Consider the following 12,535-nt stretch of genomic DNA (forward strand, 5'->3'; position numbering starts at 1 on the left):
AAAAATGTCGGTTAGTTGACCTAAGGACGTAAAATGTGAAATAAAATTTATTTATTAGATGTTTGACCTTGCCCTTAGCAAACATCAAAGATAACCAAAGCTGTTGCAAATTTGACTTCATTTTTCACAGGCACCAAATGTGGAGTCAAAGCTATATATTAGCAGTTTTAGCTCGCCTTTGAAAACGATAAAAAGTGTGGAAAAGCTGTTGCAAATTTGACTTTGGCTTTGATGTGGGTCAAAGTTAAAGTCAAAAATGTTGGCACATTTGACTTCACCTTTGACGCGCGACAAAGGTTTAGACAAAGCTCACACATATTTGACTCGTCTTTGACGCGCGTCAAAGGTACAGTCAAAGTTATTAGAATACTTGTCCGCGCCTTCGACAAGGATCGAATGCGTAAAAAATCCAATTTTTCGTGCCGTGTAAGTTGGTTAGCTTCATAGAATCAGTCCTTAAAATAATTTGTACTGTATTCGGTGGAATCGCAATCAATTCTTTGGTTATTTAGTCGATGATTTTCAGAAATACGATAGTTGATATCACCATTTCTCGTCTCTAATTAACGTTTAACCCGAGGTGTCTTTAGCGCCGGGGTTTGCGTGATCTTGCCATTTTGTCGCTAGTGTGAGCCTGGTTAAACTACGCAAACTGTGAGAGGCAACATCTTCCTTCAAATTCGTCGATTACCAATTTAATTAATTAATTAATTAACCAAGCTATCAATCAACCAATCAGTTTTAACTAATTAATTTATTATCTTTAGTTAAAATGTAATCAACACGCGATCATATAAGCTTACATATACTAGTTTTTTAAAATCACTCATCGTGTATGATATTGTTACCGTATAAAAACACGCTAGTTTCGTTCTTTCTCTTAAGTAAAAGGCATTTTACAAGACTGATGTAAAGGTTTGTTAAAGCGTTCATGTACAATAACTAAAAGGTTTCCACTAGTCCATATAGCTGCTGGGAAGATATTAACAATTGCCACTAAAATGTGTCTTTTCCACTGTCTTCGCCAGACAGCCATTACAGCCATATTCTGATAACGAGTCTCGATCGCAAGAGACACGCTGGTGAAAATCCACTCGATCACCAGCGGAACTGAAGTGTGAATGGCAAAGGACTGCAGTAACTTTAAAAGAGAATCATTGTGCTCGAGGTAAATAAATTGATACAAATACAAGAAGCCGTTAACAGACACTATAGCAGTTGATTCAAACAACATGCTCATGATAGCGATATCAGCCATTAGTCTCTCACGGCGAGAAGTACGAAAACTTCCCCAAGGAGTTAATGCTCTTTCACAAATCTGGTGACAGATGTGATCAATAACAACCACGGTGCTGCGTTCTATGACTTCTGCAAAGCCGTGAATTACTCCAAGAATAGCAATGGATTCCAAAGTGTCAAGATCTGCTTGCAAAACTCGAAACATGACAGCCAATAAGCAATACAACGGTGCTAATAAGACATACGAATATCCCGGATGGGTAATGTTCCATAACCGCTGGACACAAATTCGTGAAATTGCTTTGAAGGCCACACCCATGAGAGGAGCAAAGAGGGCGATTACAAGTTTTCCTTCTGAGTCTTGGTTGTTGTATGCTGTGTAAATAAAATACCTGATGGCAAAGGCGGCGATTATAGCACAACAAGTTGGCATTGCCATTTTACAAATCGTAGATGCTAGCTTTGTCCTTGGTCGAATAAACAAGTGTCTTGCGACAAAATAGAATTGTAAACAGACAGTAGTGAAAACGAAGATATAAACTGGAACATTAGACAAGGACCTGTATAAAGAATGAAGTTTAAAAAAAGGTTTTCCCACGGCTTGCAGCACTCCGCGATAAAGCGCATCCAAAAAGAACGTAATAAAAGACACCAGAATCAGTTTTCTTTTCACCCCTTTTATCTGATATGGCCGAAACAAAAATAACAGGTTTAAAATTGGGAATACATAAAAGAAGACGCAACTAATTATATCGGCAAGGGTAATCATCCATTGCAGTCGTGCAGGAATTAATTTGTTTAGTTGATATTCACAGTTTGATACCGTCTTGTAGTTTAGATAAGAAAGTATTGTGTATATTGTTCCGAGGATGGAGGCGGCGAGGAGTGAAACTAAAGCTCCAGTGTACATTGATTTGTAAACTGTCTGTAGAAAGGGGGGTCTGAGTCGCTTCCAAGCCATTGCCTTGTCTTCTTCGTGCTGATTTTCCTGTGTTTCTTCGTTCTCCATTGGTGAGCACGCATTTATGACCTTGATGTCAAATCTGCTAGACGCCAGGAAGTTGAAGCGTGTGTCTTCTCTGTCGCTGTATTCTTGGTAAATAAGCTCATCGACAGGGAGATAATACCATTCTCGACCTGTGCTTTGGAAAGGGTCGTAACCAAAAGACTCTTCCGTGAATTCAGGTTCTTCCGGGTTGTAGTGCTCTGTCACACCTCGTGTAAATCTGAACACGATGTGACCAAACACCTCTATCAGTGTACTCCCGCTCATAATGCACTTGATGTATAAACCGACGCGAAATGTGGTCCAAAGACAGAAGAGCTAAACCGCTTTGCAATGATGAAAAACTTCTTTCAGCATACCTTTTAACCAGATAAACGATTTAATGGTGGGACTATACCGCATTCCATCATAAATGCTGTGTTGGTAAATTTTTGTTACATAGAACACTTATGTTATATTACTCTTATTTTTATGCACGTTTGTTAAATAAGATTGTAAAGAGTTTTAAGTGGCTAAATGATATCGCTATAAGCGGTTGGCTTTTATCAAAGAATTTTTTCAGTGAGATTGGATGGCTGAGACAAAAGCAACTGTTTTATAAATTGAAAAATTTTGGGGGGAATGTCGACACCTTTCACAAATAAAATGTGGCGCCGAATGGGGTGCTCTAATTAATCCGATATAGCGGTAACACGTGATAAGTAGGGAGGGAGGGCATGATCTCAGCTTAGGTGACACGTGGCATTTATATGGTGTGCCTCCTATATTGGAAATTTTAGAATAGCGAGATTTTAAAAAACAAAATATTCTGTAGACATATGATAAGTTCTATCATAAATAGACTTTCTACAACACATTCAACTCCAATCTGGACATTTTAATTCACCATAGAGACTGTTGTATGGTGGCCTAGGACATGCTCCGCGTACTTAAATGGGTAAACACCGCTTTAGAAGAACCAGCATACTAATATAGCCCTTCGTGAGAGATTTTTAACCTTAACAAAACAGCTAATAGTAAATTGAATTCAGTAGGAATTGCGAGTGCATATTCAACAACTAAACAATTCGTTTCCTGATTTTACCGACTACAGTTCAAGCCTTCCAGTGTAACTCGCTCTAGTTTGTTAGATGGGCGGTGGTCATCTTTGTTTTTACATTTGAACACCACTTTAACTCTTTCGTTTTCAGTCGTAGCAGGAAGTAGAAAAGCAAGGGTCGATATCGTTCTCCTAAAAAGAGTTCTCCAATATTATCGGAAATGCCTTAACAAGTGCAGCACTTATCTCGTGAACTTTGAGCACAGCAATATATAACAAATGTCGCTTTTTGAGTGTTTTTCTTGTTTTTCAATTTTGACGGCATAAATTTTCGATTTGTTCCCAATACCCGATTCCCTCTATAGCGCGCGCCTGCAGGGAATCACGGTAGTTGTATTCATCAAACCCTGCGCGAGACTCAGCAAAGATGCCCGTTGCCGAGTCTCGCGCATGGTTTGATAAATACAACTACCGTGATTCCCTGCAGGCGCGCGCTATAGAGGGAATCGGGTATTCAGATCAAAGGTTTTAAAAATACGTTTTGGTAAAAATGACTTAAAACACTTCATTTAATTGCTTATTAGCAGCTGTTGCTATCAAAATTTTAACAAAAAACCGCAAGCGGGAAGAATTATATTAAGGACGCGCCTACTTATTACACGTCAAATGTGAGTCGGGGCTGTTTTCTTTGTTTTGTTTCATATTACTTTCGATATTAGTTGGGCTTAATCATGCAAAAAGTAGTTTCTTTTCAATCAAAATTATAAAACCTCGTACTTTGCAGTAGAATTCTTGGTTAAAAAATAACATTATAATGGACGATCCGGTCGGCTAAATGATTATAACTTGTTTCTAGGGGCGGCTAAACGATCAGACAAGTTCAGCCAACACGATGATGGATACAAAGAACATGTCGCTGTTAGTCAGATTCTCTTTCCACCGCTAAGCACGTGCGTTATTAGCACCACAAGTGCAGTGCAGTGCAGTGACATAGCAGTGAACTGACGTTCTCTTTTTGGTTGAAATTTTGCGCGCTTGCATGTAGCACTGAGCCAATCAGGAACGTGCACTATTCAGATATATATATATAAGAGCTACTTCATCAGTATAGTCACTTACAGTGAGGTCGAATTTCAACATCTTTCCTGCAGCACAAAATCGAGGATACAAAGAAAGATCAATTTATGTTTATGCTTTGGTTTGCCTCAGATGGGAAGAATGTTCACCAAACGAGATAATTCTCAAGATAGTGCAAAAAATGAACACACTTATTCCAAGAAGAAAAAGGGTTTTATTGATTTATCATTAACTCTTTGCCATGACTACGAGATCCACAACTACCGCACACACCAGAAGTACACTTGATTGACTATATTTTATCAAAACCACTCTCGGCGTAGCCAAAGAATGAATACTTGACTTAAAAAATAAATCATTGTTCATCACACAGTTCCGAACAGACTGAAACTCTTCCTTGTTGTACCATGAATGACCAAGCAGCTGACTGTTAGCCTCCTCCATTTGCGCAACTAAAAAAAATTTACGCGAATCGCGAGCGTCGCGTTTTAGCACCGATCGTGTTTATTACGGACGCACACGTTCCGCGCGAGATAATCGCGAGATCACACGCAAACAGAGACAACTAGCAGTCAAATAGGTTTAGTAAGAGCGTTCAGTCAGTTTTTGTGGTGACAGCTTCATAAATCGCTTGGGCCACGTAATCCACATTATGAGAAGTGATTCCACACATGTTAACCCTTCCGCTGTTTAGAAGATAGATGTGGTGTTTCGAAGCTAAAAGCTCCACTTGCTTTACTGCAGAGAAACACAAAACGATCATTTTATTTAAAATCACGTTTTGATACTTGTTTCCGTGTGCACTAAGTTATTTTTTATAATAACGAGGCCCTGTTACTCCTAAGCACAGAGATTACTTCCCCTTACTTACTACCATACATTTCTTGTAATGTCAGTTGTGATAGTTTGGTTTTACATCAAGACGATATCTACATTTGTAAATGCCGCTTTTCTTCAAATAATCGTCATCTGTCTGCTTGGCGTATATACATGTACCTAGACCGCAGTTAACATCACAAAGATGACAACCAACACAATTTACCCAATGGATAACAATAACGCTGACTGATGCGTTACATAACTTACAGTAAGAGCGTGACAGCTCACTAAAGATGAGCGTTGACACTGGTCACAGCATCGTGAATGGCTCGGCCGACGTGATCAACATTTGTTGGGGTAATACCACAAACGTTTATACGACCACTGTTCAGCAAATAGATGTGATGCTTTTGGGTTAAAAGCTTCACTTGGTCAACTGAAAAGGACGGAAAATTGAGTGACATGTCTGTTTCCTGAGGTTACGAAAGGGTCGGTGTAGGGAAAAACCTTTATCAATAATCATTTTGTTCCTGAATCGTATAAAAAGTTGCTGTTCAAGAAGGGCTTGACAAAGGATTAATGGTATTTGATGAACGTCACGTTATCCATTTGTTATGTCACAGTATAGATGTCACGTCAAGTTCTTGACTTTTCACCCCATACTATCAATGTGTCAGAGTTACTTTCACAACTGATTTGTCAAGTCTTTGTATAGCTTTGCTTGTGCCAATTAAATGTCATGCAGACGGACAATGAGCAAAAAAGAACATTAATAAAATAGCAAATACTAAATTGATGATTTAAAATACAGAACTGACATTAAAAGAAATGTATGGCAATAAGCAAAGATAATATTAGGTATTAAAATACAACATGTGTTACAACCTAGCTAAAGAATGGCAAGAGATTTTTAATTACAGATAAAAAATTCTTCACCAGAAGTTGTCACAGGATGCGACTGGAACAGCAACTGATACATACAGCACAAGGCCACACTCTCATACAATTATGCAACTACAGAACTCACCATTAAGTCCAGTAAATCCAAACATTCCTTTCTGGTCCACAACATGATTCCATGTTCCTGGTGTTCCAAGTTCCTTCAATTTGTTAAATAGGAGCTGTCGGCATTCCAGAATTCGTCCAGCCATTGACTTTAAGGTTTCAAGCCTAAAATAATAAAACGTTTGTGATAATAACAATTTCAAACCAATGATATGAAAAATTCATTTAAAATACAATGCAGCAGAAAACTTCCATTTTAGTGCCAAAAGAGATCAAAATCAAATTTCTCCTTTTAACATGAAGTTGTCATGGTAACATGTGATCAGAAAGCTTAACTCTGGTCATACCAAGTTACTTGTATGGTTGATTTCAGTAAACCAACTTGCAGTGTCCAATCTAGAAATGAGCCATACAGTGTATATCCCATGTGACATTTTAAATTGGGTCATTTAAAAAATGGGCTGGGTCAAACTGTGATATCCAAACTTTGACAAACTGACATCGTCCAAATGGTTATCAGGGCAAAGTTTCATGCTTCATGCATCAATGACGCAAAGACGTGACCTAGATTGAACACTGCCAACACATACATGTAATTTCAATGCATGCATAACATGGATTAAAGTGGATTAAAGTGCTGGAGCCTTGGACATCCTACAATAATAATCTATCAACATCATTCATCAGCTTACCATTCAGCTTTCAGAGCAGGGTTGTTGAGTATGGTTGCTATGATACGAGCTCCATGATTGGGTGGATTTGACCACATTGGACGGATGATTGCCCTGAGCTGAGTGCGAATACGTTCAGCTGTGTCATTATCAGTTGTCACCACACAAAGATTACCAGCCCTTTCATCTGCAAAGACAAAAAATTAAAAAGTTCAATAAATTGTCTTTGCACTTTGTCAACCATGTTTTGCTGTTGATGTTTTTCTAGTACTAGCTTCTAGCATTTGATAATAGTTTTATTGACTTCAAGCCCACTAGAAAGTAAAGTACAGTAGTAAGTAAACCTTCTGTGCCTAATGACTCATAAGCTAGCCTCAGTGCTTACTGCATGTTAAGTCTCTAGCTTCTTTAGTATGAAGCACCCAAGTATATTGCTACATTGCAGGTTTTTCCCCAGCATTCTGTCAGGTTGCACCAACAATTTACTGGTACTATTTAAAGGGACATGGTCAGCGTTCACGTTTTGAAAAAAGTCCACCTTAACCCGAAATCAAAATACGCGTAGAGAACCTTCAGAAATCTGCTTCAATCTTCTCAGTGTTTTTTTTTCTTCTAAATTTTCCCATTAAGTGAAACACTGAGAAGATTGAAGCAGATTTCTGAAGGTTTGTTTTAAAAAAAGTCGAAAATGGACTTTTTTCAAAACGTGAAAACTAGTGTCCAGGTCAGCGCGGTAAGAGCGCTGACCATGTCCCTTTAAGGACGTTCATGCTAATTGTTTATGTGCATCCTTACTGGACGTACATGTAATTCATAATGCAATGTCACGCCACATCACGCATCGATCATACACTGTACACACTGAGTAAACTATCCAAACACATAATATAGGGCAGGTAGCTGATGTGCCAACTTTGCTTGCAGATCACTCTCTTAGATGGTTGGTGACCCCACATTTTTGGACAGTCAACTTTCTCTCATAATTCTCAACAGATTGTAAAAATATGAACAAAAATTAATGTGAGAAGTTTTAAAATTTTCAGTTTTTCTGTCCATGCGGCTTCAAAATCTGCCATCCTGCGGCTGCTGGGCGAGTACAAAATGGATTGCTAAATGATTAGATTTACTAAAAGGAACATTACCAAATGGATCAATTTGATAACTACATGTATGTAGATCCACATAAACAATATTTGGCAGAGAGAATTTTATTTCAGGGATTTATTTAATACAATATTTTTGGACAAACAGACACTGCAGCCATATTCAGTAACAAAGTCCAATTTTTCAGATTTAGGGTGGTCTTTAGATATCTTATCTCCGCAATGAATTCGACCCCCCATTATTTCTTGACATTTCTAACAAGAGAAACCCATAATCTAACAGTAGAGAAAATTTTATAAACAAATCAATGACACAAGATTTTTGCGCAAACCTCCCTTATTTTATACTCTTGGGTGGAGAGAGCTTAATGTGAGAGTGTCTTTCCCAAGAACATAACACTGTAACCAAGGCTAGTTTCAGACCTGGACTTCTCAATCAAGAGTCAAACGCACTAATCATAAGGCCATCATGCCTCACTTACTCACTCACATCCCACCTTTATTTAAGTGTACATGTCAAAACTCCCGGAAAGAACACAACTATATATATTCAGATAGCACTCACTGTACAGTCCAAAGTTCTTGGCAAATGACTGTCCTGCTACCAGTTCAAATCCAGCACTGACAAAGTAGCGTACAGCCCATGCATCCACATCTGGATCACCAGTCACAAAACCTTGATAAGCAATGTCTATCAAAGGGAACAGCTTTCGTCTCTAGTGAACAAACAACACCAAGTACAAAATTAGAGTAAGGTTAGGTAAAGTCTGTGTCAGAGCTAAGTGACCCATCATGCTGGAGCTTATCCCAGTTTCAGTAGCATGAGGTAACTACATGTACAGTGTTGGAGCATTTCTACTTCCCCCTACAGTCCATTGCAGGATTAACCTACATGTAGCATTAAATTTGCCATTAATTTTATACACCTGGATGGAGAGAGGCACTAAGAGAGTAAAGTGTCTTGCCCAAGAACACAACTCAAGTGCCTGGGACAGGGCTCAAACTCAGAGCACTTGATCTGGAGTCCAGCGTGCTAACCATTTAGGCCACAGCACCTCCCCTTACACAATTAGAGTGAGCACAAAAATAACTGGTTAATTATTAGCGGAAGGTAAATTGTGCATTCCAGCCTAGTGGCCCATCAGGCTGGAGCTTATCTCAGTTTCTGCAGCATTAAGCAGCTACAACTAGGGCATTTCTTATTTGTCCTGGATGATTCCATCACAGAGTTTCTCCAAGTACTAAAGTGGCCATGTTGACCCATTTATTCACCTGTGTGGAAAGAGGCACTATGAGAATGAAGTGTCTTGGCCAAGAACACAAGGCCATGACCCCACCCAGGGGTCGAGCCTGAAATGCGCAATCCAGAGTCCATCCTGTTACATGTACAATGTAATTCCATTAGACTTCTGCACGTCCTCTGCCATTTGTTATTTAACCATTGTTAAAATTAATAAAAATAAATTCCATACTACTGTAGTTACAAGTATGGTTAAAAGTACCTTCATGATGTCAGCTATCTTTTTCCACTGTTCTTGACTGGGATCTACTCCAGTTGGATTGTGTGCACAAGCATGAAGCAGAATGATGGAGCTTTCTGGAGCAGCCTGGGAGTAAACAACAACAAAAAATACTGTCTCACTCAGTGATAGCATACTGGGTGGCGCAAAAACATTTGTGTTTCTATTTAAACTATCACACGAATTGTAGTCTAAAATTTTGTGACTGCATTTTGTAATACATAAGGTTAAAGGATAAAGTCTGTTCCAGCTATTCCAAGAGATCAGAGGAGCTAAAGATGGCTTATTGGTGTTGACGAAGGTCATAGTCTTGACTTCAGTTTTTTTTTCTACAAGGCAAATCTCAAAGTTGACCAGCAACATGGGAAATGCGTGACAAAAAGACAAGAACTTTTACACATACATCTTTCACCCACAGTTTAAATATAAATTCACTTCTACATATGTATATTAGGCATACATGTCCTACCAAGTGACAGCAAGCATCAAGCATACACTACATACATGTAAAAGTTATATCAAAGAAATAACAGGAAATTTTCTTCACCTCTAAATCAGCCTGCATGCCAGCAAAATCTAAGGACTTTGTTGCATTGTCAAAGTAACGGTATTCTTTGATGTTTTCAGCTTTGTAACCAGTATTTAATAGCATCTTTTTGTGATTTCCTTAAAAAAGAAAATGTGACTTACATCAGAAATGTAAATTATCTTTCTGGCTTACCGGCTTAACATTGATTGGTGCGTAATTCAGAGATTCTTACCCCAAGTAGGCTTGGAAACATATACAACTTCTGAGCTATGAAACTTCTTCAAAAACTCCATTCCAAGACGTAAGCTTCCTGTACCAGAGATGGCTTGTGCTGCGCAAACCTGTAAAATAAAACATAATTATTTCCTTGTATTTCCTTCTTTAGCCCAGCCTTCAAACATTGTTAAAAGCTGTGGGAGTATCTGTTGACTAAAAGCTGTAAATAGAAATATCCCCCTTGCCATCGGTCATTATTTTAAGGATTGCATAAATCTATATCCAGATTTCCTGGGGTTCCCCATGTACACTGCAATGCCCATGTACGATATTGATGACAATCAATAGCAATCAATAAGTAATAATAGGGAAACTTCATTTGTGACTATTGATTGGCCAATTCCAATCAATATCAATAAACTAACCATTATCATTTGATATCGCTTGATCAAATGATTTTCGACCATCGATTTTCATTGTTGGTCAGGCTGGGATTGGTACATTGCCCTGCAACATTGCAGAGTTCCCATCAAACCAACATCCTGGTTGATTGTAACAGAGAATGAAATCTTGGAAAGTTGAAGGTGTTGGATCCACGCTAGAATTTATTTCTTCCAAACAACAAATTGACAAGTAAACTGCTTTTCAAAAAGGAAACAACATTTGCACCAAAAGGATAAAAGCACCTCACAGGGTGTAACCAGTATACCCAAAATGTCCCCTCAAAATCATGCAAAATACCAAAATTTTTAAAAGCACAGTATACTTTGTACCTATAAAAGGTCCAAATTTAGCGTAAAAATACTTTATAACTTATTTATAATCTCCCTGTATATGGAACCTAAAAACCTTGGCTGACCCTGATCAGCTTAGGATGTCCTACATCAGTATGTAGTAGTGCTCCCTCCCACTTTTCCCTCAATGTTGACTGCCCCCCCTCCCACTTCCCTCCTCCCCTCCCACTTCCCTCCTCCCCTCCCACTTCCCTCCCCATCCTCCAGCCAGCAGCTTCCAACACAAAACAGCTTACTCTTTTAAAAGGTTGTAAACAATAATAAATAATAAAGATGGTAGATTTTAAGCTCGGTGATAAATAGTGAAGCAATTATTCTACATGACACGAGCGTGGGACAAAGAAAAAATCTAAGTCCCCGACGGGAATCGAACCCATGGCCTCCCAGATATCGGTTGGGAGCTCTAACCAACTGAGCTACGCGAGACTCGCTACGAGCTAGGCCATTTACTAGGTTGATAAGTGACACGCGTCCTGCATACTGCTAGGATCAGCAATGTCGAAATCATCAAATTTGTAGTAAATAATAAAGATGGTAGATTTTAAGGAAAGATTTCTGCACAGCCCCATACATTAATTATGTATGCAACTATTTCATACTATCACTATACACAAACAGCAATCATGAAAATAAAGAGTCAGTCAGAAGATTGTATGCATAATTAATGTATGGGGCTGTGCGGAAATCTTGCCGATTTTAAGCTCGGTGATAAATAGTGAAGAAATTATTCTACATGACACGAGCGTGGGACAAAGAAAAAATCTGAGTCCCCGACGGGAATCGAACCCATGGCCTCCCAGATACCGGTTGGGCGCATGTAAACAATAGTTTTGATACTGATATTGTCCCATTTTGAAACAGGGGTGATCAGAAGGAACCACCCCACCACTGAGGACGTGGCATGCCAGTATATTGACAGTATTGCACTTAAGAATTCTTATTTCTGTGCGAGGCTTTCCTTTCAAAACTGCAATAACTATTTCCCAAAATCTGCCATGCTCAAATCTTATTTAACATACCCTATTTTCCACAATAGCAGGGCTGTCTTCTCCAAGGAGAAGTTTACTTGCGGCGTCACAAAATGCCCCCAGACCGTCGATTTGCAAGTACTCGTGGTTTAAGGTCTTTTGTGCGATTTCTTCAGCTAACCGCTTTTCGACATTCGCAACAACCGGCAAAACCATTGGATTTCCATCGTTATCACGATAAGCTGAAATAACGAAAAAATAAGGCATCAACTGAACACCACGGTTGTTGCATAAATTATAAATTGCTGTAAATTTGGACCACGCGTTCTGTCATCCTTCCCAGCCAATTTTGATGAAAATCTTACCTCCTATCCCCAAGTTTACTTTCCTAGGATCTGTGTCTTCGATATAGTTTTTGTTGACATTGAAGACATGATCCATGGGGACGAGGGGAACATCCTTGAAGATCGAAACGCCCGCCATCTTGTGCAACCAGCGAGAGAAGGTCAAACCAATCGATAATTGTTCGTTTCACTTTCCGGCCCTTTC

General features: G+C 38.9%; 2 protein-coding genes and 1 non-coding gene across 4 annotated transcripts; all 3 read right to left on the bottom strand.

Annotated features, from left to right (window-relative positions):
- Positions 1-880: 880 nt before the first annotated feature.
- On the bottom strand, positions 881-2,594 carry LOC144641799 (uncharacterized). Its single transcript, XM_078500824.1, has one exon. It carries the CDS (start codon positions 2,510-2,512, stop codon positions 881-883), a length of 1,632 nt encoding a protein of 543 aa, XP_078356950.1. The 5' UTR covers positions 2,513-2,594.
- Positions 2,595-4,552: 1,958 nt separating this feature from the next.
- Positions 4,553-12,511, bottom strand: LOC144643072 (aspartate aminotransferase, cytoplasmic-like). Of its 2 annotated transcripts, XM_078502212.1 has the most exons (10): positions 12,352-12,511; positions 12,038-12,228; positions 10,241-10,349; positions 10,027-10,145; positions 9,462-9,566; positions 8,525-8,675; positions 6,878-7,043; positions 6,208-6,350; positions 5,448-5,616; positions 4,959-5,099 (listed from the first exon to the last, which is right to left on the bottom strand). In XM_078502212.1, exons 1-9 carry the CDS (start codon positions 12,467-12,469, stop codon positions 5,468-5,470), a joined length of 1,251 nt encoding a protein of 416 aa, XP_078358338.1. In that variant the 5' UTR covers positions 12,470-12,511; the 3' UTR covers positions 4,959-5,099; positions 5,448-5,467. The 2 variants fall into 2 exon arrangements, with proteins under 2 accessions (XP_078358339.1, XP_078358338.1); XM_078502213.1 differs by lacking the exon at positions 5,448-5,616 and having other exon boundaries at positions 4,553-5,099.
- Positions 11,371-11,445, bottom strand: Trnai-gau (transfer RNA isoleucine (anticodon GAU)). Its single transcript has one exon. It is a non-coding gene; the product is annotated as a tRNA-Ile (tRNA).
- Positions 12,512-12,535: the final 24 nt, after the last annotated feature.

The sequence above is a fragment of the Oculina patagonica genome, chromosome 2, assembly GCF_052425735.1.
Source record: "Oculina patagonica isolate OP01 chromosome 2, crgOcupat, whole genome shotgun sequence".
Taxonomy (NCBI): Eukaryota; Metazoa; Cnidaria; class Anthozoa; order Scleractinia; family Oculinidae; genus Oculina; species Oculina patagonica.